Source organism: Coenobita brevimanus, chromosome 95 (assembly GCF_032717465.1).
Source record: "Coenobita brevimanus isolate Jiangsu-jjx chromosome 95, ASM3271746v2, whole genome shotgun sequence".
Classification (NCBI taxonomy): domain Eukaryota; kingdom Metazoa; phylum Arthropoda; class Malacostraca; order Decapoda; family Coenobitidae; genus Coenobita; species Coenobita brevimanus.
The window spans coordinates 9,326,398-9,352,718 of NC_137048.1; the positions used below are offsets into that span (position 1 = coordinate 9,326,398).

Here is a 26,321-nt window from a genome sequence, read left to right on the forward strand (position 1 = left end):
GTGATGGCCACTTGCAATGGTGCTTTGGGCCTGCCTTGATGACCCGCCCTCGCCGACCACGAAAAAACACGTATTCAACTCACTCTTTCTCTCCGGTACTGGACAACCTACGGGCCCTTGAGTTCATTTCAATGGGTGGTTGAAAGATGAAAATTTTTGTAATCTTAAACGTGTTTGGTTAAACAGAAATGGGTCAAAACCGCTACTGAAACACCCTATTTCTCCTATACTTGCTGCACCAGCCATGCCAGCCAGAAAGCACGTTGCCACAGTCAAAGAGGTTAAGTGATGACGGGAGAAATTACGTCAGGCTCAGAAGGCTCAGCAGAGATTGTATTACTTATTTCTGTAATTAAAATGGCACACAAAGTATAAATTATTACATACGGTTCTGGATCACTTGTCAATCATTATAACTGAACATTCTGTGGCACTGAGAAGTTCACATGTGGCAGCGCTGTGCACTCTGGGTAAGAGCAACTGTGACATCTATCCAAGTGTCAAACCTTCTCATATTTCGCAGCACCTTACCATAGGGGATCCTGGTCTGAGCCTGGTAAGTCACTGCCGTCCACATGGAGGCACCTGATCTCTACATAGTGTATATACAGTGCTGTATTGAACATGTAGGACGGCGGTTTGGGGGATGACATGAAGCTGCAAGACCTTTTTTTTTAGGGGGGGGGGGTTGAGGTGAGCTTGGCTGGGTGCTTGATGTTCCACAAAATTTATATGTAATGGCAACAATTTTTCTCTTCCATTTACCTAATGACTTTCACTTCCTCCTCATATTACTTGATTCATGAAGAGGGAAACCTGTACTGTACTGTAATTTACCAGATTACTTGATTCATGTTTTTGTATAGCCTTCTTTATGTGTATTAACGTTTTTGACCCCCTATTTGCTTGATTTTTTATTTGTATTCTGCTGGACTCAAACAGATGCCATGAGAATGCCATGGCGTGTTCTGTTTTATTGACTCCTTTACAGGGCCCTTATAGCTATTGCATTTCTTCGACTATAAAGTGATATCTTGGATAAGTGGCCCCTTAGTGTTGGAAGGCTATCTCAATATATATATATATATATATATATATATATATATATATATATATATTGTCTCATGGATAAGCTGGCTTCATTTTAGGGGGGGGGGGGAAGTTGATCATTCTGCAACATGTAAGCCCTTAGCCAAAAACTTATTTATCTTATCTGTATTTACATTCTGAAATAGTGCATGACGGAAAACACTCATGGCTAAAGAAGTTGATATTCTCGGTGGAAGGAGTTTTCTTTTTTTTCGTAACACAAACAGAACCCTAACTCATGGCCAAAGTAAATAAACCTCAGAGATCCACAGATTATTTTTGCCTTCCTTTCTCCCTTTCATTTTATTCATTTAATAATCGTTTTTCTTTCCTAAGATGGGTGATGTAGCATGATTTTGCCAGATATATTTAATTTAGTGGCCTCGTAGGATTTAACGCCTGGAAAGCTATGTATCAGTGCTGTGGATACAAGGTCTTGCAGCTCTTTTTACCCTCTGAATGGATTGCCTGAAGTGAAGTTGCATGCAATCAAAAACCATAATTCTATTAACTGACTCTAAAGCGATGGATGCTTACCGTTGGGTGTTGGTAGGAACCGCAAATGCAATCCCCCCACAGTTTGAATTGGCTGCCATTTAATCTTGTCGCCAAAGGGCAGGGAGAGAATCCCGCCACTCGACACAAACGCTGAAGAGTCTTCTAAGTGATTTAGCCAGATGTAGAGCGATTCCGTTCCCTCTCATGTGGACCCCTTGCCTCATCCACCCCTGCCAAGCCTGTGCCCACGGATACTAGGAAGGGGCTCAGTGACAGTGCCATAGGGCATGTCTTGGACGTCACTGTGTCTTGTTTTTCTAGTAGTGGAGAAACTTCCTCAGAAAGTGATGGAAGTTATCACAATGAGAGCGATGTGCCACATATGCCCATCCCTTCCCACTCTGAGGCGTGTGCTCATGTACACACAGTGCTTCAGGAGGCAGCAACTAGCCTATGATAATGACGCCTTCCCATCAGAAGAAGAGGACGATGATCCCGAAGCTGTGGAAAGCAATGATGGTAGTGAGCGTAGGAATCATGTAGGCCATAAAAGCCTCTGCCTCGCCAGTCCTCTGGGCTCCCCACCCGAATTCGAGGCCATATTCACATGCACGGAGACACCCCGTTTCAAGTACCAAAAGTTACTCATCTTCTTTATGTTTATACTCATCAACGCGACCACCTGCAGACCTGGGGATGCTTTCATTATTAAACGTTGGTGAGTAATATGGTCTTTAACTTGTTTCCCTAACTGCTGATCTTCCCAGACATGAAGGTTGAAAAAAGGCTATTTTGGGAAATATGCCCATAAGGACAGGGAGGCTGAGCCAAAATAAGCCCAGCATCAAAGGGTTAATGCAATGGACTTGACTTCTAGCAGTCATTATAACTTTTAATTTACTGATACCTTTGGCCGTAGCATCCAGCTTTTTCAGCTCAACAGCGTAGGAAATAAAGCAAAGCCCTTGATGGTTACTTTTAAGTGCCAAAGAGTTGCGGTTCCCTGCCTGGTCTCTGGTGCTCTCTGCCAATTGATCCTAAGTCCACCTTACTGGGACACTCCAATTTGAAGTCCTATCATTATCTTTGTTAACGCTGAAAATCACGAGAGCTGGTTCTTTGCCAAAAATCTGATGAAAGTTCTGATGGAATAAAAATTTTAAGTTTTTTCAGCCTTTCCATTTTATTAATGAAGCTCAAATCCAGACTGCTACACTTAGGTCTGTCCTGCAGACATCATGCATTTGCTTTAAGTCTCAACTTACCCTTCAGAAAATCGTCTTTGGTCAAAAGTCGGATCTACTTATGGATGACAAGTGAGTAACTTACAGGATGCTGACTTATTGTTGTTGTCAGAGAAGCTGCGGCTGACTTTAAGTATGCTACTCGCATGGCAGTGGACAGCAAAATGCAGTCACAAATGGAACACCTTACCTCTGCAGACACAGCAAAGTTTTTGAAACTCAATTATTTTATGCTGAAGCAAAGTACAGTATACTGGAGCCAAAAGGAGCAACCACAGGTCACTTGACGAATCAGTATGCCTCGGACAATGGTATCAAACATACACTTTAGAAAGAAGACTAGTTTCCCTAGACTCCATCCGGGGTAGGGTTAAAGGGTTGTTCTCCAGAGGTAGTGGTCATTTACACAGTCGTCTCCCTCTCAATCTAGGACCTAGAAACAACACTCATGCATATAGAACTTTTCGAGTCTGATGGTCGTCCCCATTCTGTCCCTAGCTAGAATAACGCATGCAACAAGCAGATTACCAGGGAACATTACCAAAACCCATCAGGCAAGACCTCGCTGACTCCAGTGGTGTTCTTCATTTCGGCCGCCATCTTCCAATCCCAATGACATATCAAGCATGAGGTACATCAAGAGCTGAGAAAATGGATGGGTTTCAATCTTGGGACAAGAAAATAAGCTAGTACATCCTTTCCTGGCACTGGACCCAACATTTACCTCTGTGTATTCAAAGGAATAATGCGAATCTTTCTAGAGACTTCGAGTTTTTATTCTGGAAATCTTGAACTGGGGTATAATTGAACATTGCGTTTTCGAGTGGTGTAGGACACTTACACTCTGGCAACAGATCTACTTTTCCCAAAGTTAAGGATGTTTTCCAGCCAATGCTTTCAGCAGAGATGCATTACGTGGAGACATGATTGGACCCAACACTGTGAAATGCCTGTTCACTGGACTCCACTTGGCTCCTCAGGCAGAGTTTTTATAATGATGGATACAGTTAATAAATGCTATTGTTTTTAGTGAAAACCATTATAACTAGGGACTGTGGTCTCCATATCTCACTCATTAAGTGCCAAAAAGGCTTCATGTGGCCTTGATCATCTTACCCCAATATGGCTCATTGCTCAAGGGCAGGTCGCTCATGTTCTAGATGAACTCCAAGGTTGCTGTGATCGTTGCTCATCCCTAGAGGCATAGACTAGAGTTGCTGCATCACATCTCTGGTTATTTTCTCAATAGTAGTTAAGAATGACATCCATCTCTGGGCAGCCTAGCTCCCAGGAACATACAGAGTATCCCCCCAAAAAGGTTATTTTTTTATTTTTCTATAGCACAAAAGATATCAAACATAGAGCTGTGAAATTTTGACTACAAATAAACAACTCATTAAAATTTTATTTATAATTGTAACTGTGTCACCATCATGATTATTATGGGCGCTGCGCGGAGTGAATGACATGCTTAATATGAGCGCCATGGCGGATGAGGCATTCACTAATTCTTACAGCAAAGTTCTGGACTACTGCCTCGCATGTGTCAGCAGTAATAGTTCTCATGAACACCTCAATCTCATTCTTGAGCTCAGGGATTGAGCCAGAGTTGTTCCAGGACACATTGTCTTTAGCAGAACCCCACAAAAAGAAGTCCAGCGGTTTGAGATCAGGCGAATGTGGAGCCCAGATGTGAGGAGTTTTCAGGGAAATGATCCTGTCCCTAAACTTCTCAAATAGAAGATTCCTAGTCTCACTTACTGTGTGGGGTGTCGCCCCATCCTGCTGGAACCACTGCACGTTCAAGGTCAAGCGACGACGACGAAGGCAAGCACAAAATTTTCTTATGACGTCACAACAGTTCGTCTGATAAACTACCACCGCATTCTCGTCGTCATCCTCAAACAAGAAGGGTCCGATGATCCTTTTAGTGCTTAGTGCACACCAGGCAATGCACTTCTTGCTTGGAGTGGCCTTGTAGCTACTAAATCAAGAGGGTTTTCTGGTTGTTCTCTACGCCATCCAAATGAAAATGTGCCTTATCTGAGAACCAAACGTTTTTAACCCATTCTTCGTTCTCTTCCAGCATTTGGATAAACCATTCACATATTTGGACATGCAGCGCCTTGGCATTATCAGAGTCTGCCTTATTTGAATTTTATATTGGTATGACTTGAGGTCCTGTCGCAAAATTCTTTGGACAGATTTTGACATGCCAAGTTCATGCGAACACCTACGAGGTGATTTCTTCGGACTTCGTGACGCTTACTCACGGACCGACTCGATGTTTGCTTCGGTACAAGCACCTTTCTTCCAGAATTTCCTCGATGCCTGTTCTGGCAGGGTTCATGGCTTTCAGATTTCTGGACAATTTTCTTGATTACTGGTTTAGGTGGGGCATCTCTAACACAAAAGTGTTTCCTGTAATATCTCTGAGTCTGTACTAATGATTTAATCTCTAGGTAAAATTTCACAATTTTTGTTCGCTGCTCGACTGAGAGTGTCATGGTTGAGCTAGGATGATGAACCTTTCAGGAAAGAAACTCCCACATGTCTACAGCACAACCTAAAAAAAAGCGTTGTGTAATGAAATACTGTACATCATAAATAATTCAAAAATAAAAAGTTAACCTTTCTTGGGGACACCCTGTATTTAGAATATATGAACAAATGACCTTTTATGGGTGTGTATGTTGTCAAATGAGTGGGATGATGGTGATAAATGGAGCCAAGCATATCAATTTTTATACTATATAAGGCTTGCCATGCCAACATGACCCTTAGTCTCATTTTCAGATTCATTCTTTGGGACTCTCTCTCTCTCTCTCTCTCTCTCTCTCTCGCTCTCTCTGTATAAGTAATTTCCTGTAGCACCCCACAGGATGTACAGGGCCTCGAGGAACTCTCTCCACCAATATTTGTCTCTTGCCATCTCCTTCACGTCCCACCAACACTCCTCTCCTGCTTCTATTTTCGTTGTCCTCAACCAGGTCTCCCTCGGCCTACTTGTGCCTCTTCTTCCTCTCACAGTCCACTCTGGCACATCCTGTATTAAACTGCCTTCCTTTCTATACATGTGCCCCAGCCATGTCCAGCGAGGCAGTCTCATATTCATCAACTGGTTCCACTCTCGTAATATCCCTTACTCATTCATTTGTAAATCTGTCTTCCCATTTTACCCAAAAACCCATCTCAGTATTTTATTCTCAACTCCTAATACAGTAATCCCTCTAATATCCGGACGCTCAATATCCGAACATCCCCACAAACCGAACCTTATCGTCCTGGGATCAAACATTCCCAAAATGGTCAGAAAATCCAAAAAAAATGGAACAAAAAATCGATTTTTTGCCGTCCGTAATTTGAACTTGCCGCGCGCGCCGCGTGAGAGCATTGTTTTGGTTTGTCATTCCTCCGATGTCCGATAGAGCGCCGCTGCATCCTCCCCACTTCCCGCCTGTCTCTCACCGCGACAACACCTACGCTGTTCGCCATGGCTGCCCACGTGCTCGCTTTTGTGGTGGTGCCGTACTTGCTGCAAGGCCTCCTGCTGCTCTCTGCCCTACTCTTAGTGTGTGTGATGATGGCCCCACCTCCTGAGAAAAGGAAGAGAGTGGTGTTGACTCTGGAGAAGAAACGGGAGATATTGGAGAAGGTTGATGCGAGTTGGTCTTCCTCTCGCATTCTCCGCGAGTTCAACCTGGCCCGGTCGACTTTGTTCGATATCAAGCGTTCCCGAGACAAGCTCATGCAGTACACGGCTGACTTCTCGTCGAGAAGCAAACGCAACGTGGAGAGGAAGGTTATGTTTACCCCCAAGTATGCAGAGATCGACCGCTCCACGTTGATTTGGTATCGACAGCAACGTGCAGCTGGTGTGATGGTACGTGGAACGAAGCTGAAGGCTGCTGCTGAGAAGTTTGCAAGGCTTCACGACGCCCTTGACTTCAAGGCATCCGAGGGTTGGCTCTTCGCGTTCAAGTTACGACATGGCCTTACTAACCATAAAGCACATGGCGAAGCATTGGACGCTAACGAGGATGGAGTGGACGAGTTTCGGCACAAGGTGAAAGGCTTGATTGACAGGGAGGGCCTCACTCTCGGTCAAGTCTATAACGCTGACGAAACTGGCCTATTCTATCGCTCAATGCCAACGAACACTCTGGCCGATGAGACGGAGAAGCGTGTACCTGGCCGCAAGCTTTCTAAGGAACGGATATCTGCTTTGTGTTGTGCCAATGCTAACGGCATGCACCGGCTTAAGCCCGTTATTGTTGGCCGTGCAAAGCAGCCTCGGTGCCTTCGTGGGGTGATGGATGTCCTTCCTGTCGTATGGTACCATTCTTTGAAAGCATGGTTCACAGCTGTGATTTTCAAAGACTGGTTTCACCATCACTTCGTCAAGGAGGTCATACATTACCAGACGAAGACACTGGGAATTCCTCGCGACCAGGTAAAGGCTCTCCTTCTCCTCGACAATGCACCTGCCCACCCGTGCGACAAGGACTTGGTTGCTGAGAATGGCCGTATTAGGTGCATGTTTCTGCCACCTAATATGACTGCTCTCATTCAACCAATGGACCAAGGAGTGATCGTGGCAACAAAGCGCCTGTACCGTCGGAAGTTCCTGGACGAGGTGATGGTGGTTCTCGAGGACGAGGACGAGCGCAGGGAAGGACGTGACACTCGAGGCAAGCGGACTTTGGAAAACCTTCGCCGCTACATCAAGTCTGCGCTGTACAACTGGGCTAGTGCATGGAAGGAAGTCCCTGTGAACACTCTTGAAAATGGTTGGTCTCGTCTGCTTCTCGGAACAGATGTGGAGTATGATTTCCTAGGGCTTGACGTGGATGACTTCCATGCACGGCTACGTACGCACGGCGACAATGTTGATGTGGACGATGTTCGTGAGTGGTTGGACGACGACGAGGGCGATCCTGGGTATCAGACATTGTCTGATATCGAGATCGCGTCTTCGGTTGCTGGTGTCAGTCCCGAACTTGAAGATTCCGACGACGAAGGCGATGATGATGCAGACTCCGCCCAGCAGGACACTACTCCAGCCATCCCCAAGCTGAGCGCACTCCGGGAACATCTAGAGTTTGTCCTAGACTACCTGGAACACCCGGACTGCGACAGGGAGATGGGGCCCTTGGGACTCGTGGAGGAAGTGTGTGCTTTCTGGCAGTGCATCATCAATCGCCAGAATCGTCGGTCCTTGCGTCAGTCAACGATTGACAGTTTTTTCAGGCCCGTGACCCCCGCTGTGCCAAGCCCTGGTTCCACTCCGTTGCCTCCCCAAGACAGGCCCTCATGCTCCGAGCCACAGCCCAGCACATCAGCTACAGTGGAGTCACCGCTCGACGTGAGTTTGCGGCTGTCTTCAGAGTCTTCTGTAGTCGGTACACCATCACCACTACCCACCGATGCACCCCTTGGACGCCTGCCAGTGATACTCTCGGGCTCTGACAGTGAATAAACAGCAAGAACTTCTCCACTAGACCACACGGGAATTTTGAGTGTTGTGCAGTGAAAAAAACGGTGTGTTGTGTTAAGGTTTTCAAGTTGGGAGAAAAGACTAAGTAGAAAAGAAATTTAACGTAACTAACCTTCTTTGTTTTGGCTTTGGAAACTTAAAAAAACTTGGGAAAAGTTAATGTGCAACACTTAAATTTAATGGAACATTATTTGGACTAAAGTGAACACTGTGAAAAGAACGGACTTCTGTGTGTTAGTGACTAAGTTCAGTGCAAGACTTCAGGAAGAGTGTAGTGCAAGTGCTTCAGGAAATCGTTCTTACTGTCAGAGTCCGAGAGGAGGCGGTTATTCATCGAGGTGGCCAGGGACTTGCTGTAAGTAGCCAGAATGTTTCATGTTGTACTATTTTCCATACTATATTTACCAGAATGTTTCATATTGTATTTTTTCCCATACTATACTTACCAGAAAGTGTCATACTGTACTTCTTTCCATACTAAACTTACCTCATGCATGTGCAGTAGGAATGTGTTTTTCAGAGTTCGGTTAGGTTAGGTTCGGTTAGAGTCCATAAGTACCAGAATGTTTATTAATGTATGAACATACTTCTAAACCCACATTTTATGTTTCTATTGCATTTATTTCAGTCATTTATGTGCCTTATTGGTGTGATTTGGGTGTTAAATAGGTGCTATGCATGTCCGGAGGGAGTTGTATAGGTGTTTCTCTGTGTTAGGGTCCGTAAGTACAAGTCCATAAGCTGGGGCCCAATATCCGGACGAAACCAATATCCGAACCTACCGATGGCTCTATTGATCCGGATATTGGAGGGGTTACTTTTCTTATCTGTTGCATTTGTACTGTACCATGATTCATGCCTATAAATTAAAATTGGTCTAACCTTGGACTTGTAAATTTTTACTTTAGTATGTACTGAAAGCATATTATTATTCCACACAGATTTCAACATTCCAACAACTCTCCAAGCATGTCTAATCCTCTCCTCAATTTCATTGTTTAATGATCCATTAGATGATACAATCGTTCCCAGATATTTAAAATTTTCTAAATTCTTCACCACATTATTCCCAACTACACAATCGATTTGGTTCTCCACGTTCATATTAATAATTTCCGTCTTTCCACAATTTATTACCAATCTCACTTTCTCTCCTTCCTCCACCTGACAATCAAGCACCCTCTGCATCTCGTAAATACTTCCGCAAATCAGTACAATATCATCAGCATCGTCCAAATCTATCAGCCTCTTATTTTCTTTCCAGTTAATTCCTGCACCTGTTCTCCTTACAACCTTTCTAATAACATAATCCATAATCAAAACAAACAGCAAAAGCGAAAGAACTCCTCCGTGGATATCCATAATCAAAACAAACAGCAAAGGCGAAAGAACTCCTCCTTGGATATCCATAATCAAAACAAACAGCAAAGGCGAAAGGACTCCTCCTTGAATCACTCCTGACCTAACTTCAAATGGATCACTCAAAGAGCCACCCACCATTACCTTACAGAAAGTACCTTCATGCAGGCTTGTAATGACATTTACAAACTTTTCTGATGTACCATAGAATCTCATAATTTTCATCAAAGCTCCACGTGAAACACTATCGAACGCCTTTTCAAAATCCACAAAACACATACTAAGTGGCATTTTCATCTCATTAGCTTGTTGCATAAAATGCCTTGCAATAAAAATCTGATAATTACAACTTCGACCCTTTCTAAATCCCGCTTGTTCTTCTCTTAAAATTTTTATCAATTACTGGCTCTATTCTGTTCAACAAGATTTTGGAAAAGACTTTTGCAACTACAGGTGTCAAGGTTATCCCCCTCCAATTTCCATATACACTTAAACCTCCGTTTTTTTGGTATTTCTATAATCACTCCATTTTTCAACTCTTCTGGAATTCCACCATTTTCCCAAGCCACGTTAAAAAGTTTCAAAAGCACACTCATCAACTCACCATTTTCCTCCTTCAGCATTTCAGGAAATATTCCATCCTCTCCTGGGGCCTTAAAATTTTTAAATTCCTTTATACATTTTGTTACCTCTTCCAAGTTTATATCCCCTGTTTCTATCTGCAAATCTCTCTCGGTTGGCAAAATGTCCTCTTCAGCTGGGATTGGTCTATTTAGAACAGATTCAAAATGCTCTTTCCACCTTCCTTTTATATCCAAATCTTTAGTCATCAAGTTACCATTTCTATCTCGTACTGGTATTTCCTTCCTTCTCTTTTCAGTCCTAGTTAACTCCTTTATGGCCTGATGCGCTGCTCTTTGCTCTGACCATCATTTTTACTTAATTTCTGTCTCTGTTGCCTTTTCATCATATAGCCTCCTCTTATCACGTCTAGCGAGTCTTTTTACTTCAAATTGTAAACTCCAGTACTTTGCTCTAAGTACTTCAACATGTTGTTCTTCACTTCTAAACTTCGCGTCTTTTCTTTTCTGAATTGCATTCCATGTTTCATCTGACATCCACTTTTTCCTTCTCGCTTATTCTTTTTTTTTTTTTTTTTTTATGGTAACCTTAGCATTCTCATGCAAAACCTCTTTTACCTCTCTCCATATTTGATTAATATCATTGTCTTCAGATTCCATCAACGTCTGCAGGAGTAGAAACCTTTTCCTTCTTGTTCTCACCATTTCTCGGCTTATCAAAATCATATTTATTACCTCGTGTACAATTACCATTAACGTTTCTCTTTAAGTTCTATTTTAATCTTTGACACAACAAGTAGATGATCACTACCGATATCTGCCCCCCTCCTTATGCAAACATCTTTTAAATAACTCCTATGCATTCTTCTAATTGCAATGTGGTCAATCTGATTACAATATTTACCACATGGTGAATTCCAAGTAGTTTTATGTATTTTTCTATGCTCAGAGATAGTTCCACCAATCATAAAGTCATTTGCCAAACAAAAGCTTCCAAATCGCACCCCATTTTTGTTTCTTACACCACCACCATCCTTACCCATACAATCTTCAAAGTCATCCCTGCTACTACCAACAATTACATTAAAATCACCAATGCAAAGTAACACATCATGTCCTGCCTCTCTATTCACTACATTCTGCAGCTTCTAATAAAAGTCATCCTTCATTTCATCAGCAGTCTCATTTGTCGGAGCGTACCCTACCGCCATACTGATATTACCATGGTCAGATTTTAAACGAGCAAAAAGCAGGTTCCTTGAAAGCAGTGATAAGAAACAGGGAAGTGAGCATGGAAGTGAAAAAGTTACTACATGAGAGTATTGTGATACCAACTCTAACGTACGGAAGTGAAGCTTGGACATTGTTGGAAGGACACAAGTCAAGAGTGAGAGCAGTGGAAATGAGTTATTTAAGAGAAGCCTGTGGAGTCACGTGGAGAGACAGGCTGACGAATGAGGATATAAAGGAGCGTTGTGGTGTGGATGTGGATGTGATAGGAAGCGTTATGAGGAACACACTGAGGTGGTTTTGCCATGTGGAGAGGATGGAGGGAGAAAGACTGACGAAGAGAGTGTATGTGAGTGAGGTGGAGGGGGGTAGAGGAAGGGGGAGGCCAAGGATGAGATGGAGAGATGGGGTGGAGAGGTATATGAGAGAGGGGGGTGTGAGTTGGGAGCAGGGCAGTGAAATGGCGGGGGACAGGGCGACTTGGAGGCGATTTGTTTGTGGCCACCCCAAACGGGATTGAGGCGTCTGGCAATAGATAGATAGACAGAAAAAGCAGGCGCTCAATAATCGGCTCAAACTCACATAGTTCTTTGCAAGCATCTTAACTCAACACTAACCCTACTCCTTGGTAATGATTTCCTTCACTTCTACCAGAAACAAAGTAATACCAGTACCATCTTCCAAGTTCATTTTGTCAACTCCAATCAATCTTGTTTCTGTAAGAGCGCAAGTATCTATATTGTATTCCTTAAAAACTGAAATAAGATCTTCCATTTTACCAGCCTGACCGAGAGTCCAAACATTCCAATTTTCTATTCTTAAGGTTCTTTTTGGATGTATTAACTTATTCCCACACTGTGGGATTCTTAGCACCCTCTGTCCACTTAAGGGCCGCACGGAACTGAAGGCCAATGCTTCATAACAAGAGTTCATCAAGCTTTCTTAGGCAGAAAAATATTTTACCCTGGAGCCAATGCCAGTGGCTCACAGGAACAAGACAGTAGAGAGAGGAAATTAACTAAAAGAAAACAAAATGCAGAGGTTTAGGACAGACAAGGTACAAGGGTCGCCTCTTCCGACAAGCAGGGAATACTGGGGAAGTATATATATATATATATATATATATATATATATATATATATATATATATATATATATATATATATATATATTGATAGATAGATATATAAGGGTGGTCAACACTTATAGGGGAGAAAAAAAAATGGATATTTAAGTGGACAAAATATGCAATCGATTCCACTTTACAAACAGAGCATTTAAGCAAAAATTTTTGTTTTTTTATCAATGCAAAGTCGTGCCTCACTACCCTTGCATTCTGTAAATCTAACTGATGTGAGTACGTGACGAGTATCGTGAAGAAAAGTAAAAATAAACAATGTGGTACAAAAAGAAACAATATTTTTGAGCTATACAACAAGCATAATCAGTTTATTACATATGGGATTTTTTGGTCGAGTCGTAGAGGGCTCTGTGGTGCTGTACAACTGGGAAGATCAGCTGTCTTTTTTCTTCATTCTTCGTTAGACCAAAGTTGTGGTCCATTGCCAGTTTGACTGCCTACTTAGCAGCGTCATTGACCACTTTGAGGTGGGCCATGACATCAGGAATGGGGCAGAGGTCATTGGTGCTTGTCGGAGTATCCAGCTTCAAACACTGGAAGAGGTTTTTCGACTTCTGGGTGACAAACTTAGAGATTCTCAGACCTGATGCCTTGTCAATCGTCTTCATGTTCAAACGGCGCAGACCCTTGTTCCTCGCCAGTGCTGTGGTCATATTTTTCAACATTTCCTGCTTTTCCTCAGCAGAAACTTTGTCAGCATACATGGCTAGTGGAGCCAGGTCCTCACTGAGGTACCAGAGTTGACTTTTGACTTTGTCCAGTGCCTTCCTTGCTACAGTGGGATCCACCTCTGAATTCTTTAATCTTCTTCAGAAGATTGAGGTCATTGATTGAAGCGTCGACAGCATCTGGGGCTTCAAACCAGTGCATCACACGGATGGTGACGAGGAAGACACAGATGCGTTTGATGGCCTCCTTTTGATATCATGTGAAGAGGAAGGAGGCTGCATCCTTCACTTGATTTCTGAAAAGGAAGATCTTGAGGCAGTAAAGGCCTTTGACCATCCAACGTGCTCTGCGATAGGCACCTGGACGGTGCAAGGTCATCCGTGCTGGATTCTTGCTGAGGAAAGCCAAAGACAGCTGGAGGACCTCACGGTAGTCATCACGGCGTTGCGCACGATCCATGAGTGGCTGAATATGAATTGTTCAGTATCCTCGGCTCTGTTGGCAATCCACGACTGAGATTTTCATCCAGGTCATCATCATAGGGATCGAAGGAATCTGTCAATTTTGTTCCACAACTCTTTGAATCAACTGAAGAGAGGAATTTCAGGACCAGAAGAAGAGAAAAGGAGGTCAAAGATCCCTGCCACTCTGATTTCACACATGTGATGCCTGCATGCCAAGAACAACAGCGGGACTTGGAGACCTCTTTCAGTGACAAAGCAAGCTCCGCTGTGATCCTCGGTGTTAGACGCTGTAGTATCAAAACAGAGTCCTGCAATCCAGGGCTTCACTTCCAGCCATTCATCTAGAGGCCTTAGCACTTCCTCTCCCATTGCATCGCCCGTTTCAGCAGGGATCTTAGGGATCGCCAGGATCTTCTCCGTGCCAAATCCTGTAACAACAATTGCCAGGTGATCACTGTGGCAGCAATCATCAGTGATGGGCAAGAGCTTTCCATCAAAATGGGATCAAGGGTGTTTGTGGCTGGAATTCTTTTTTGATCTTTTCAGCGATCTCAGTCCTTGATTCCTTCCAAACAGAGTGGAGAGATCCGACAGACAACGTGAATTTCCCTTGGTCAAACCCTGCTGCGATAAGGCGAAAGTTATAATGTGGCATGAGTCTGACAGGGCCAAAGAAAAATTGCAAAGTATGGTGTAGTTCCCACCAGTAGTGGAACCGAATAAGCACTTTGCCCTTCACGTTCCTGAAGGTTCGATTATTCTGAACACCCTAAAACACACACACACACACACACACACACACACACACATATATATATATATATATATATATATATATATATATATATATATATATATATATTTTAGGGTGCCCATCAAAAATGAAATATTGAAATTCTTCTGCAGCACCCTCCCATTTTGTTGTCTTTAATGACAGTAGTTCACAGTGATTCTTAAATAATTTCTGATACATATTTAAAGGTTGCTCAAGAGGCTTGATGTTAGAAGGTCTTTATCCGATGGCAGGTTATCCTCATGCTTCATTACACAAATGTTTCTCGGACCAAGTCAATACAATTCTGCCAAGCGTTTATTGCAGCTGTATCACAACATATTCTCAAGAGTCAAAACAGTAACCATAACTGCCTTGAAAACACTACTGCAGAATAATATTCCCGATAAGCAACGACTTTCTAGCCCCTGGTTACTTGACTTTGTGACTCGAAACAACCTGTAGCAGGTACTGCTTCTGTTCTTCACTTGTTATGATGGAGGTATTGAAGTCCTGCATCAGTTTCACAGCCCGCTTTGGCCGGTCTTCACCACCGCCAGATTGTTGACGAATTTCTTTGTTGCTGAAAATCTTCAAGTGACTGCCAACTGTCTGGATCTGCTTATGTGAGGAAATTTGCATTCACCTCAAGTGTCTTAAAGAATGACATGGCACTGCTTGTGATAAAATCATGAAGCTCCTTTTCAAAAATTCTGCTTGGCTTCATTTGGATTCGTTTAGGTGGTTCATCAGAACCATCTTTCTTCAATGCGTTGATACTCTTTCTTTTAGTGTTGCTGTCTACAGCACCATCGAAAAATGCAAGGGCAATTAGCTCCTCACTCAGGTGGCATAGGTGTTTGAGGAATGCTTTAACTGCTGCAAACGAAATGAATTTGTTGACAGCCTCGTACTCTTTCACCGACTTTAGAAAAGCAAGATCACTGGCAATGTTAGATGCTGGAACTGCGCACAATGTCCAAGCCTTTGTGTACAACAGGCATCCAAGGAGGTTCATTTCCCTCAATTCAGTTTCTTCACTTGCCTGTAACTTGAACTGCTGTTTGAACATCCAGATTTTTACGCCATCCATCTAGCTCTGTGCATCGCTCAAGGGGCCACCAACCTTATACCGCCTGGTGGAGTATCACTAACAAAAAGTACCGTTAATTCTAACAATTCACGGTAGTCATCACGAGCCTGCTGACTAGACAGAAGTGCTTGCTTTGCGAAAACTTTAAGCCACCACATTTCTTCAGGGCTTCAACGCAGACTGGATCATTGTTTTCTGTTTGAAACTGCCTCTTGTCAATTTGTGGCCACATTTGATGAAAACGCTTGAACAGGCTAAAATCAGGGCTATTTGGTGGTCCAAAACAGCATTTGAATACATCTCCGATCACAATTTCTTGTACATGGTATCGACATGCCAGGTACAACAGGTTTTACCCAAGGCTGCTCTCTATCGCACCACAAGGCCCCACTTAGTCTGCCAGTATTTGAGGGTGTGGCGTCAAAGCACATGGCCTTCACCTGATCTTCTATACCCCACTCTCTTAACATTTTAACAACAGCACTGCTGATTGTTTCATCCATACCATTTGGACGTTCTGGGATGCCGAGAAGCTGCCTCACTTGAAATCCATGTATGAAGACTGGCAACCTGTCAACTTTATCCCTGCCAGTAATATCAGGGCAACATTCTACCGTCCCGGTGCACTACTAGAAGTAGGAATGCATCAAAACTGATTTTTCCAGCTAGGGCCGTCTGTTCTTGTAACTTCAGCCTTGCTCTTCTGATTGTCTCAGGACTGACAGCTAAACTGTCAAATTTAACTGCTTCTTGCAGTCTCAGCCAGGAGCGGAGTTGCATTACGGTTGCTGACATTGGCTTTATCCAGTGCAGCAATTAACTCTGTTGTAACAACAGACACAGGCCGCAGTTTGGTACTTCTTGATGAACAAAGTGGTTCAAAATTATATTCAAAGTCATCGTCTGCTAGTGTGGACAAATCGTCTTCTAAAGTCAATTCATGTGCCTCAGCTGTGAAATTCTTTCTCTTTCTTCCCTTTTCTTTACTTCTGAGATATTCCTCTCGCTTAAGTCTTTTTACCTTCCTATCCTGTTTTGTAGCTAATGCAGTGTTCCCACTACACATGTAGCCTATGCATGGGCCACGTTGGTCTACTAAAAAAAGCCCTATCTTCGGCAACAGTTATCATTTTCATAGCATTCACAATTGCTACATCAAACAGTTTTTCCAAATCTTCACGCAAAGAAGTTTCATTGATCTGAGTTCTGCGATTACGGCAATGTCCTTCTTCAGTTTCTGCCATCAGTAAAACGTTTTTTCAAGGTTGTCAATGGCATTCCTCTCAATGGTATTGTTGTTGGGTTACGAGCCATTGAGCACATCTGGAGAGCTTCAGCTACGGCACACCTTGAACTCCTGATTATGTTACCAAGAACTTTATGTTGATGGAAAAAGACGGAGAGCACCTGACGGCAAGTCGGAAGTTTCATTCCTTGTAACTTTTCTGATGCTGGACCACTCATCCAGTTTTGGGTGGCACTACGTGTTACTATGCCTGAAGTAGCTACAGTACTTCAGCCATACTTTCTCTCGAGATACAGAATGATATTGACTAATATGAAATGCAGACAGAACGACACAGGTGAGCAGTGAGCAATATTATGAAGCTAAGCACTGAGCAATATTATAAAGCTGGACTGATGTTTTGACAGTGTTTTAGAAACAGTTGTTACACTGTGCGATGATGGCACCCAAAGGAGCAGTGTTGCCAGATGATCGAAAGTTTGCCTGTTAAACTGAAGTCAAAATTGCCCAAAATTTAACCCATTTGCGCCCAGCGTCCTCAGTATAGGACGGAACTGGGCATTTTCCATATTTGATAAAGGAGGGAACCCGGGGGTAGGGACCTATGAGTTTCACAACTATGATCCGATAGGCGGAGGGCGATAGCCTAAGTGCCCTTCCAGCAAAACCCCTCGCACAGGGACTCTGGGAGCTGATGGGTTAATTGGTGAAAATAATAAGAAATTTACTGTCTACTAGTCATAAACCACATATGGAATAAGACTATCAAGAAGTTTCATCGAATCATTCAACCAGAAGAGCCCTGTCATTATGAAAAGCCCAAATAAAAATACTTGAGCGAGATGTCAAAAACTTTACCCTCATGGAGCACGGAGTAAATGTTGACGTAAATTGCCAAAAATTTGCATATATACTTCATTCATCAGGCGTAACAATTTGAGGGGGTACCAAATCAAAAATTATCAGCTTCAGATTTTAACACAGGTTTGACGGGCACCCTAATATATATATATATATATATATATATATATATATATATATATATATATATATATATATATATATATATATATATATATATATATATATATATATATATTCAGTTTTATTATTTTTGCAGTACTCACAGACGCAGACATGTATAGTGCTTCTCCCTAGTTATGTCACACCTTCCCTCCCTCACACACTGAGTCACTCTATTTTCCTGCTCACGGAAAGAGAGGAACGTGAAATTCTGCACAATCCTCCAGACCAGGTTTCAAGCAGGATGAGATCCGCAAAGGTCGCCCCATATGAAGACAGTGATGGCCGGATGTCCCCAAGACCTATTATCCATGACTTTTAACATACGTGTTAGAATTTTTGCAAAAATTTTAGAGCTTCACTTGCACCAGGTTATAAGCATGTTGGAACCCTTGTGAGTTGGTTCTAGGTGATGTTGGCCATAAAATTTTACCAAATACCGTTAAATTTGGCAGTGATAGAGATTCACTATCGTCAAGTACAGTAATATGAATTTTTGCAAAGTGATAGAGGTTTACAGTGTTCACGTTTGGGGAAGGGTGAAACTACCGTGGGTCGCCCCTCATGGAGGCGGGGGCTGCCCCCACGGAGAACATTGCCATAGTTCTTTTCCTAAGAATATGATTTTTTGAACAATGTGAGGTCATTACTTGAGCCTCATATTAGGCAGGGTGGGACCCCTAAAGGTCAGCCCCCGCCCCAAGGAGGAGGGTGACTTCCAGTGGTCCTGGTTGAAGCCTTTATGTATGATTGTGAAACATGAACTTAAAATTTTGCTTACTGGTGGATACTAACCCCAGCCATATTTAAAGCAGGATGGAACTTTTGACGGTCACCCCCCACGGGGAGTGGGAAACTGCCACATGAGGGGGACAACGTCTTATTTTTTACATAGGCACATAAAATATATTGAAAGTAGTGTACCTTCATTTGGACCGGAGTTTGAGGAGGGTGAAACCCCTGGGTTAAGCCACCCAACCTCCCCCATAAAAAATTATTTCTTTCCCCTTACAATATTGCAGGGCCGGGAGTAGCTATCTTGTTCCCATTGCTCCCTTTTCAGTCTTCAATACACTATTTATTGGCTACTTTAGAGTAGAGTGCCGAAATTCTATTAAACCTGAGAGCTGGACTGGATCCAAATTAACCTCGCTTTATTGAAAAAAAAAAAAAAAATCCTCGAAGAGACTGTAATAATTCACAGAATTAGAAGAACCTCCCCTTCACTAGAACGGTATTTAAGAGCCCGCTTTGCATGCCAGTTATGAGTCCAACTGTCTTATGTTTACATCACTGTATTTAGGGAACAGAGAGATCAACATTTATTTTGATGCTCCACTTTTTTGCGGTTTTGCTTCTTTTATTGATCCTCTCTTGCCTCGTTCATATCTTCAGTGGAAATTCCAACAGTTAATTATTTTTAATTAGCTGGTAATTTACATCATTTTGTAGAGTATTTCCTTTAGTTAAGTGGCAGAATAATACAATACTTGAGCTCTATATCATTTACACAACACTGATTTGTGACTAGCACCATATTCTATTGTTAATCTCTTGTTATATCTCTGCATTAGGGATGGAATTGTGTTTATTATTTGCTTAGTTAAAGTGAACGTAAAATATTTTACCTAGGTCTTCTGCTATTACTGGCCTCCATAGCATGTAGTGTTTGATGACCCATTCCCCCTACCGGGGAGTTTTTTATTGGTTTCTTTCCGAGCTATTTGGCAAAGGGCTTAACAAATATATATATATATATATATATATATATATATATATATATATATATATATATATATATATATATATATATATATATATATATATATATATAATAACAAAGCTCATAAGAAAAGCATTTAATACACAAAAATGAATAAACTTACAATAGTGAATAAACTTAAGTGTTTTAGGCTGCGCCATGTATTTAAACATCTGTGTGTGGTTATTAAGTTTCCATAAAATTCATATAAAAAGACATTCCTCATTGAAGGTGTTAATATTGGCCTGGGTGCATGCCATTTATGTGACTGTTGTTGTGTGTTTGCAGGGCAGTGTGGGGTATGTGTCTCAACAAGCATGGCTACAGAATACCACACTGCGGGAAAACATCACTTGGGGACTGCCGTGGGATGAAAAGCGTTACCAAAATGTGCTGGCCGCCTGTGCACTTCAGCCTGATCTGGACATGCTACCAGCCGGGGATATGACCGAAGTTGGAGAGAAGGTCAGTCATTATTACCTGAGGTTGCTCATTTGCTTGCCTTAGGTCGCTCACTTCAGACATAACTTGGTCTAATCTGAATTACCTATAAGTACCCGTCTGTTATGATAATTGTGTTAGTGAATTTAGTCACCTGCAGTCACCTGTGACATCAATGCTATACTATTGTGCTCAATGCTAGTGTGTTCAGAGAGTGTGTTCTTGTGTTTCAGTTGGAGATGAAGTGCTTTGGTGTACTGTAAACTAGTGTTTAATGATATTTTTATCTTGTGTTGAGATACAGTGTGAATTTTATCATATGTGTGAGCTAGTGTGCGAGATGGCTTCCAGTGAATGTTTTGAGAAAAGCAACGTTGACATAATGGAAGACTTGCTCAATTTAAGCAGGAAATATAAACTCTCAGGCAAGAGACAGCTGAGCTGCGAGAATTAGAAGAGCTGCTTGAGGCAAAAGATAAGAGGAAGGCTGAAGGATGAAAGCTTGTGATTAAGGGTGCAACTGAGTTCAATCTTAAAAAGCAAGTGAACGTTAGGTGTCAGAACACACTCAGTGCGTTGCGTAATGAATGCAAGGGGAAGGACGTGAGCGAGGTAATTTGTGAGGGATCCAGCAATAATCTTGGTGGTTCCGGACCATACTTATTAGCCAGTTGGGCTGCACAAGATAAGCTAAGGAAAACGATGCTCTAAATGGAGACTCTTCCATATGATATACAAACATTGAGCTCCATACTTCTCTTAGAAAGCACGTGCATCTTCCGGGGGCACATCAGGGAGTGAAATTGATAATATCTTGAAAGACCGTGGAGATAACAGTTATCTACTCAGTGTTGGAAGAAATGATGTTGGTTGATGTAGAAGTGAGGTACTGTGGCATCAATGTAAAAGGATGTTCAGAAAGTTAGAAGAACAGAGGGGAAGCCCTGCTGCCCTTGTTGAGAAGATGAGTTAGTCGAGAGTGGATGTTCAGAGCATTAGGACGTAATTGTTGCGCTGACAAGTATTGCAAAAACTATGCAGTATTGTCTGTTGGTAATTGTCAGTTTCTACAGTCGCAACGGGATGGGATACATCTTATTAGGCAGGGTGTTTCTATATTGGCTTGTTCAGTCGACAGGGAGTTGGGGAAGTCTTTTTTTTTTTTTTTTTTTTTTCTTTGTGTGGTGGTGTGGGGGGGTTAAGTGTAATATGTACTGTAAGATTTAGCAAATCCACTCAGGGATCTTTAATATCAAGTTTAGATAGAAACGAGAAGGGAAATACAACCAATATTATAGATAAATCCACTCAAGCACATTACATAAAAATAAACAATGATGGTGTAGAAAATATTTATAATAGTAGAGAAAGTATTTTCCTAGTTAGAATCAAGCATAACAGAAGACCTACTTCCTAGTGCAATTACTGAAGTACTAGTAATAATTTCCAAGTAACAGTAGAAGCATAAGTAGAAAAATGGACGAACTGAAGGGTATCATCAGAAAATAGATATTTGAAACGAAGATAAATACAAAGACTTGCGAATTTTTGCGGAATATCAGATTCAGGGGTATAATATGTTTCACTCTAACAGTTTGGGCAGAATGGGGGACAAGGTAACTATTTATGTAAAAATTAAATTGTTATAATGAAACAAATATTGAAATCAGTCGGGATACTGAAAGTGTTTGGGTTGAAACTTGTGATAGCAAGGAGAAAGTAGTCTTAGCGCAATACAGACCTCCAAAAATAAGCAGTGAAGATACCAAATACCTTTGGGGGGAGGTTAAGAAAGCAGCTCAGAACCGTTCATTTAACACTGAAGGGGACTTTAATCAACCAAGGACAGACTGCCAGACTCTGACATGACAGGGGATGCAGAGTCAGAACAATTTCTAGAAGCACTGCAGGAAAATTTTCTATTCCTGTTCATCAGGGAGCCCAGTATAGGTAATAACATACCTGGTTTGGTTTTATCTAATAGAGAAAACATCATCAATGATAAAAAAGTTGGCAGACGAGTAGGAAAAAGTGATCATGAAGAACTTAAGTTCAAGTATATTTGGAATTACTATTCTACTAAAACTGATCGATTGTTCCTATTACTTATATGAGAGACTTTGAAGGATTAAGAGCTTATTTCAGAATAGTAATCCATGGGCAGACTGATTACTTTAGAGAGAGTATGATTTATGAGGAAGCTCAGGTCACAGATGACAGACAGGAAATGGGTCAGTGGGGAAGCTTAGGTCAGAAGTGATGGACAGGGCGGGAGTGTACGATCGCCCAACCAAGTAATGAATCATTATTTTTTTTTTTTTTTTAACTTCGGACAAAACTCACTGGGTCTGATAACGTTCGCTAAATTGGGAGTTAGGACACAGAAACACTCTCTGCCTTCCCTGCAGACGTTATTTATGGTGTAAAAAAAAAAAAAAAAAAAAAATAGCGTAAATATCAGTTATGTTTAGCGTTGTTTTTTTTATTTTTAGGTCAATAACAATAATTAAATAAAAAGCGACGTCTGGCACGTTTGTCACGACTCATGCCAGCAGTGTTACCTATGTAGCAATTTCCTGCTATGTTTAGAGGTTTTAAAGGGAATCCAGATGGAAAAAAATAAGTATTCTCTGTATGTCTGGTGTTCTTTTAAAGTCCTTCCTTGCATTTTTTTTCCTTAATTTTCCTCAGCCTGGCGGATTTTTACCACTGTTTTGACCAGTCTAGGGGATTTCTATTATTATCCTTTGGCAACACTGCACGCCAGGGCTTACATTAGTCAGCCATTATTATGCCATGGATGTGAGTGGGTGAGTCTCGGCATTTGGCATGATCTCCCCCTTCCCCCCTTTTTTAGACAATACTTTTTGTCTTTAATTCTCTTCACTGTCGCACTCTTGCTTTTAACTATCATCCTCTCCCTTTTAGTTCTTTCATGTCTCTGCCCTACATATTGTTTCGTCCCCATCCCAAACTGGGATAGGCTTCAACAACAGCAGAACAGTATATCAAGGACATTGCCCAGTGAGTTGTTCTTCCTATGGTCAGCCTTTCCTTGTACAACACACAAGATCAGCTCAGGTGTTGTAAATAAACATTGGCTTCTTAAGTTCACTTAATGCTTGCCAGCTTCACTTTACTGTTTTCACAAGTACCGGAGTTATACAATCTTCACTTACACTGCACTGGCACTTAATGCTTGGCAACTACACTTCACCGTTTTCACAAGCACCAGAGGTATACAATCTTCACTTACGCTGCACTGCCAATTACTGCTCGCAAGCTACACTTCCCTGTTTTCACAAGTACCGGAGCTATACAATCTGTTTCTGACACTAAACTGACACTGAACTAAAACTGAAATGAAACTGACTGACTGAAACTGCTCTAGTCTCTTCCCCATCCTTATTTGGCTCTCTATGTACTAGAATCATCTACTAGGTTCTCAGGAAGGCAACAGTTGCCAATTCGGAAACATCCAAAATATCCAAAATCTCCTTACATTACGTAGCACTGTTGTTTGCAGATGATACTGTGTTGTTGAGTGAAGACGAAGGGGAGCTGCAAGGATTTGTGGATGAGTTTGGGAGAGTGTGTAAGAAACGGAATCTAAAGGTGAATGTAGGGAAGAGTAAAGTGATGGTCTTTGAGAGAGGTGAAGTCAGTGAATGTACAGCAAGGTTGTATGACAAGGAATTGGAAAATGTGAGTACGTTTAAGTACTTGGGTAGTGTGATGAGTAAGCATGGAGGTTTGGAGGGTGAAGTGCTTGAAAGGGTACAGCAGGGAAGAAAGGTTGCTGGTTCCTTGAAAGCAGTGATAAAAAACAGGGAAGTGAGCATGGAAGTGAAAAAGTTACTACATGATAGTATTGTGATACCAACTCTAACGTATGGAAGTGAAGCTTGGACGTTGTTGGAAGGACACAGGTCAAGAGTGAGAGCAGTGGAAATGAGTTATTTAAGAGGAGCCTGTGGAGTCACATGGAGAGACAGGCTGACGAATGAGGATATAAAGGAGCCTTGTGGTGTGGATGTGGATGTGATAGGAAGCGTTATGAGGAACACACTGAGGTGGTTTGGCCATGTGGAGAGGATGGAGGGCGAAAGACTGACGAAGAGAGTGTATGTGAGTGAGGTGGAGGGGGGAAGAGGGAGGGGGAGGCCTAGGATGAGATGGAGGGATGGGGTGGAGAGGTATATGAGAGAGGGGGGTGTGAGTTGGGAGCAGGGCAGTGAAATGGCGGGGGACAGGGCGACGTGGAGGCGATTTGTTTGTGGCCACCCCAAACGGGATTGCGGCGTCTGGCAATAGATAGATAGATAGACATAGCACTCCAAATTCGTTAGCATGCAAACTGAAATAATATATTAATTAATAAACACTCACAGAAATAAAACATTATAGAGAAAAAAAGCACAAAAAATAATGTATAACTTACAAAAAACTACTCTCACAAACAACAGGCTAACTGGCAACCCTGCCTTGCAAAAGTAAAAACACAAGAAACACTGAGAAACTTCCACTGAATCCTGCCTCTCAACACTACCCCCTTCTAAGTTTTTTTGTCATCCAGACAAAACAACACAATGTATACAAACATAATCCTTAATCCAATCTATGCATTTAATTATATACGAAATAATCCTTCAACTTATCAGGTCTTCTCGTATGCTGCCGCTTCTGATGACGTCCCTGCTCCTTCACACAGTCCACTCCTCCTGGAATGGCTTGGTCCTCTTCCTGGTTCACTTCTTCCCTTGAGAAACTGTCACCATCCACTTGTACTTCAGTTCCTTGGTCCTCCTCACCATTGTCGGCTGCAGGTGAGCACGATTCCCCGGAGACGTCCCAGCCCTACTCTCCTGGCCCATGATACTGCCACAGATGATTCACGTGTACCACCTTTCGGCGAGACTTCCAGCCCCCCTGAATCTGGTACCTTACATCTGATAAGCGGTCCAACACAGTGTAAGGCCTGCCTCATGGGCTCTACAGCTTTGGTGACTGTTCCTTCTACTGAGGATTGTTTAACCAAACTTTGTCACCATCCTTGAAGGTTACCTCACTTGCCTTGGCATCATACTTGCATTTCATCACTTCTCCTAAAAACTCAAGGTCTCCTTGCACTTGATGATGTACCTCAGCCTGCCTTTCCTGAAGATGTTTCGCATAGCTGGAGGTGTCAGTAGGCAGCTCTTCACCAGGTGGTTTTCCCATTAACAAATCAACGGGTTAACGTAACTTGTGGTCCAGCATCAGTTTTGCAGGGATGTAGCTGGTAGCCTCGCGGGATACAGACCGATATGCCATCAGCAACGCAGGTAATATCTGGTCCCACACCATTTGTACATAGCCAGTACATAGCCAGTTTTTGTCCCAGGGTCTAGTTGAATTTCTCCACCATCCCATCTGACTGTGGCCTTAATGGGGTCATCCTGGTCTTCTTGATTCCCAGTAACTTGCAGCATTCACGGAACACAGCAGACTTGAAGTTTCTACTGTGGTCTGAATGTAGCTCTTGTGGCATCCCAAAACAACAACAAAACTGGTCAACCAACACCTATGCAACGGTTGCCTCCTGCTGATTTAGGATGGCATAGGCTTCTGGCCTCTTTGTGAAGTAGTTCATGGTGACACATATTTACCGATTTCCTCTTTCAGTGAGTGGCAGAGAACCAGCGATGTCCATCACGACTCTTTCCATCGGTGCACCCACGTGGTACAGCTGGAGAGGGGCACAATCACGTTTCTTGGGTCCCTTCTTGGCACAGCATACATCACAGAACTGACACCACTCCTCAATATCCTGATGCATGCCAGTCCAGTAGAACCTCTATCGCAGCCAAAGTAGCATTCTCTTCACTCCCAGGTGCCCACTAGTGATCTGTTTTTGAGACTCATCCAAGATCACAGACCTCATTTTCTTTGGAACCACCAGTTGCCAATACTTGCTGAGGCCATCGGGTGTATCCCACTTATGTTCCAGTTCAAACGAAGAAGGTCCCTCTGACTACAGTAGCTCTTGGTCACAGGGCTGAACTTGGACACCTCTTCTCAAGATGGTCACACTGTACTCTGCTGCAGCTACTCCAGCTCTGGTTGTAAATATGCATCCTCCATCTGCATCCTTTTCAGGACTTCTACATCTGACGCTGGCCCTGTCATTGCAGGCTGTATTTCTTGCAATGAAATTCTTTTTTACTACACTG

At 42.4% G+C, this 26,321-nt stretch overlaps 1 protein-coding gene across 1 annotated transcript in view; it reads left to right on the forward strand.

The window, feature by feature from the left end:
* LOC145413230 (multidrug resistance-associated protein 1-like) overlaps positions 1 to 26,321 on the forward strand; it is a 682,216-nt gene that overhangs the window by 318,740 nt on the left and 337,155 nt on the right. Inside the window, exon 12 of the mRNA XM_080282961.1 lies at positions 19,957 to 20,133. Within this exon, the coding sequence (XP_080139087.1) occupies positions 19,957 to 20,133 (177 nt within the window). The remainder of the gene's footprint in view (positions 1 to 19,956; positions 20,134 to 26,321) is intronic.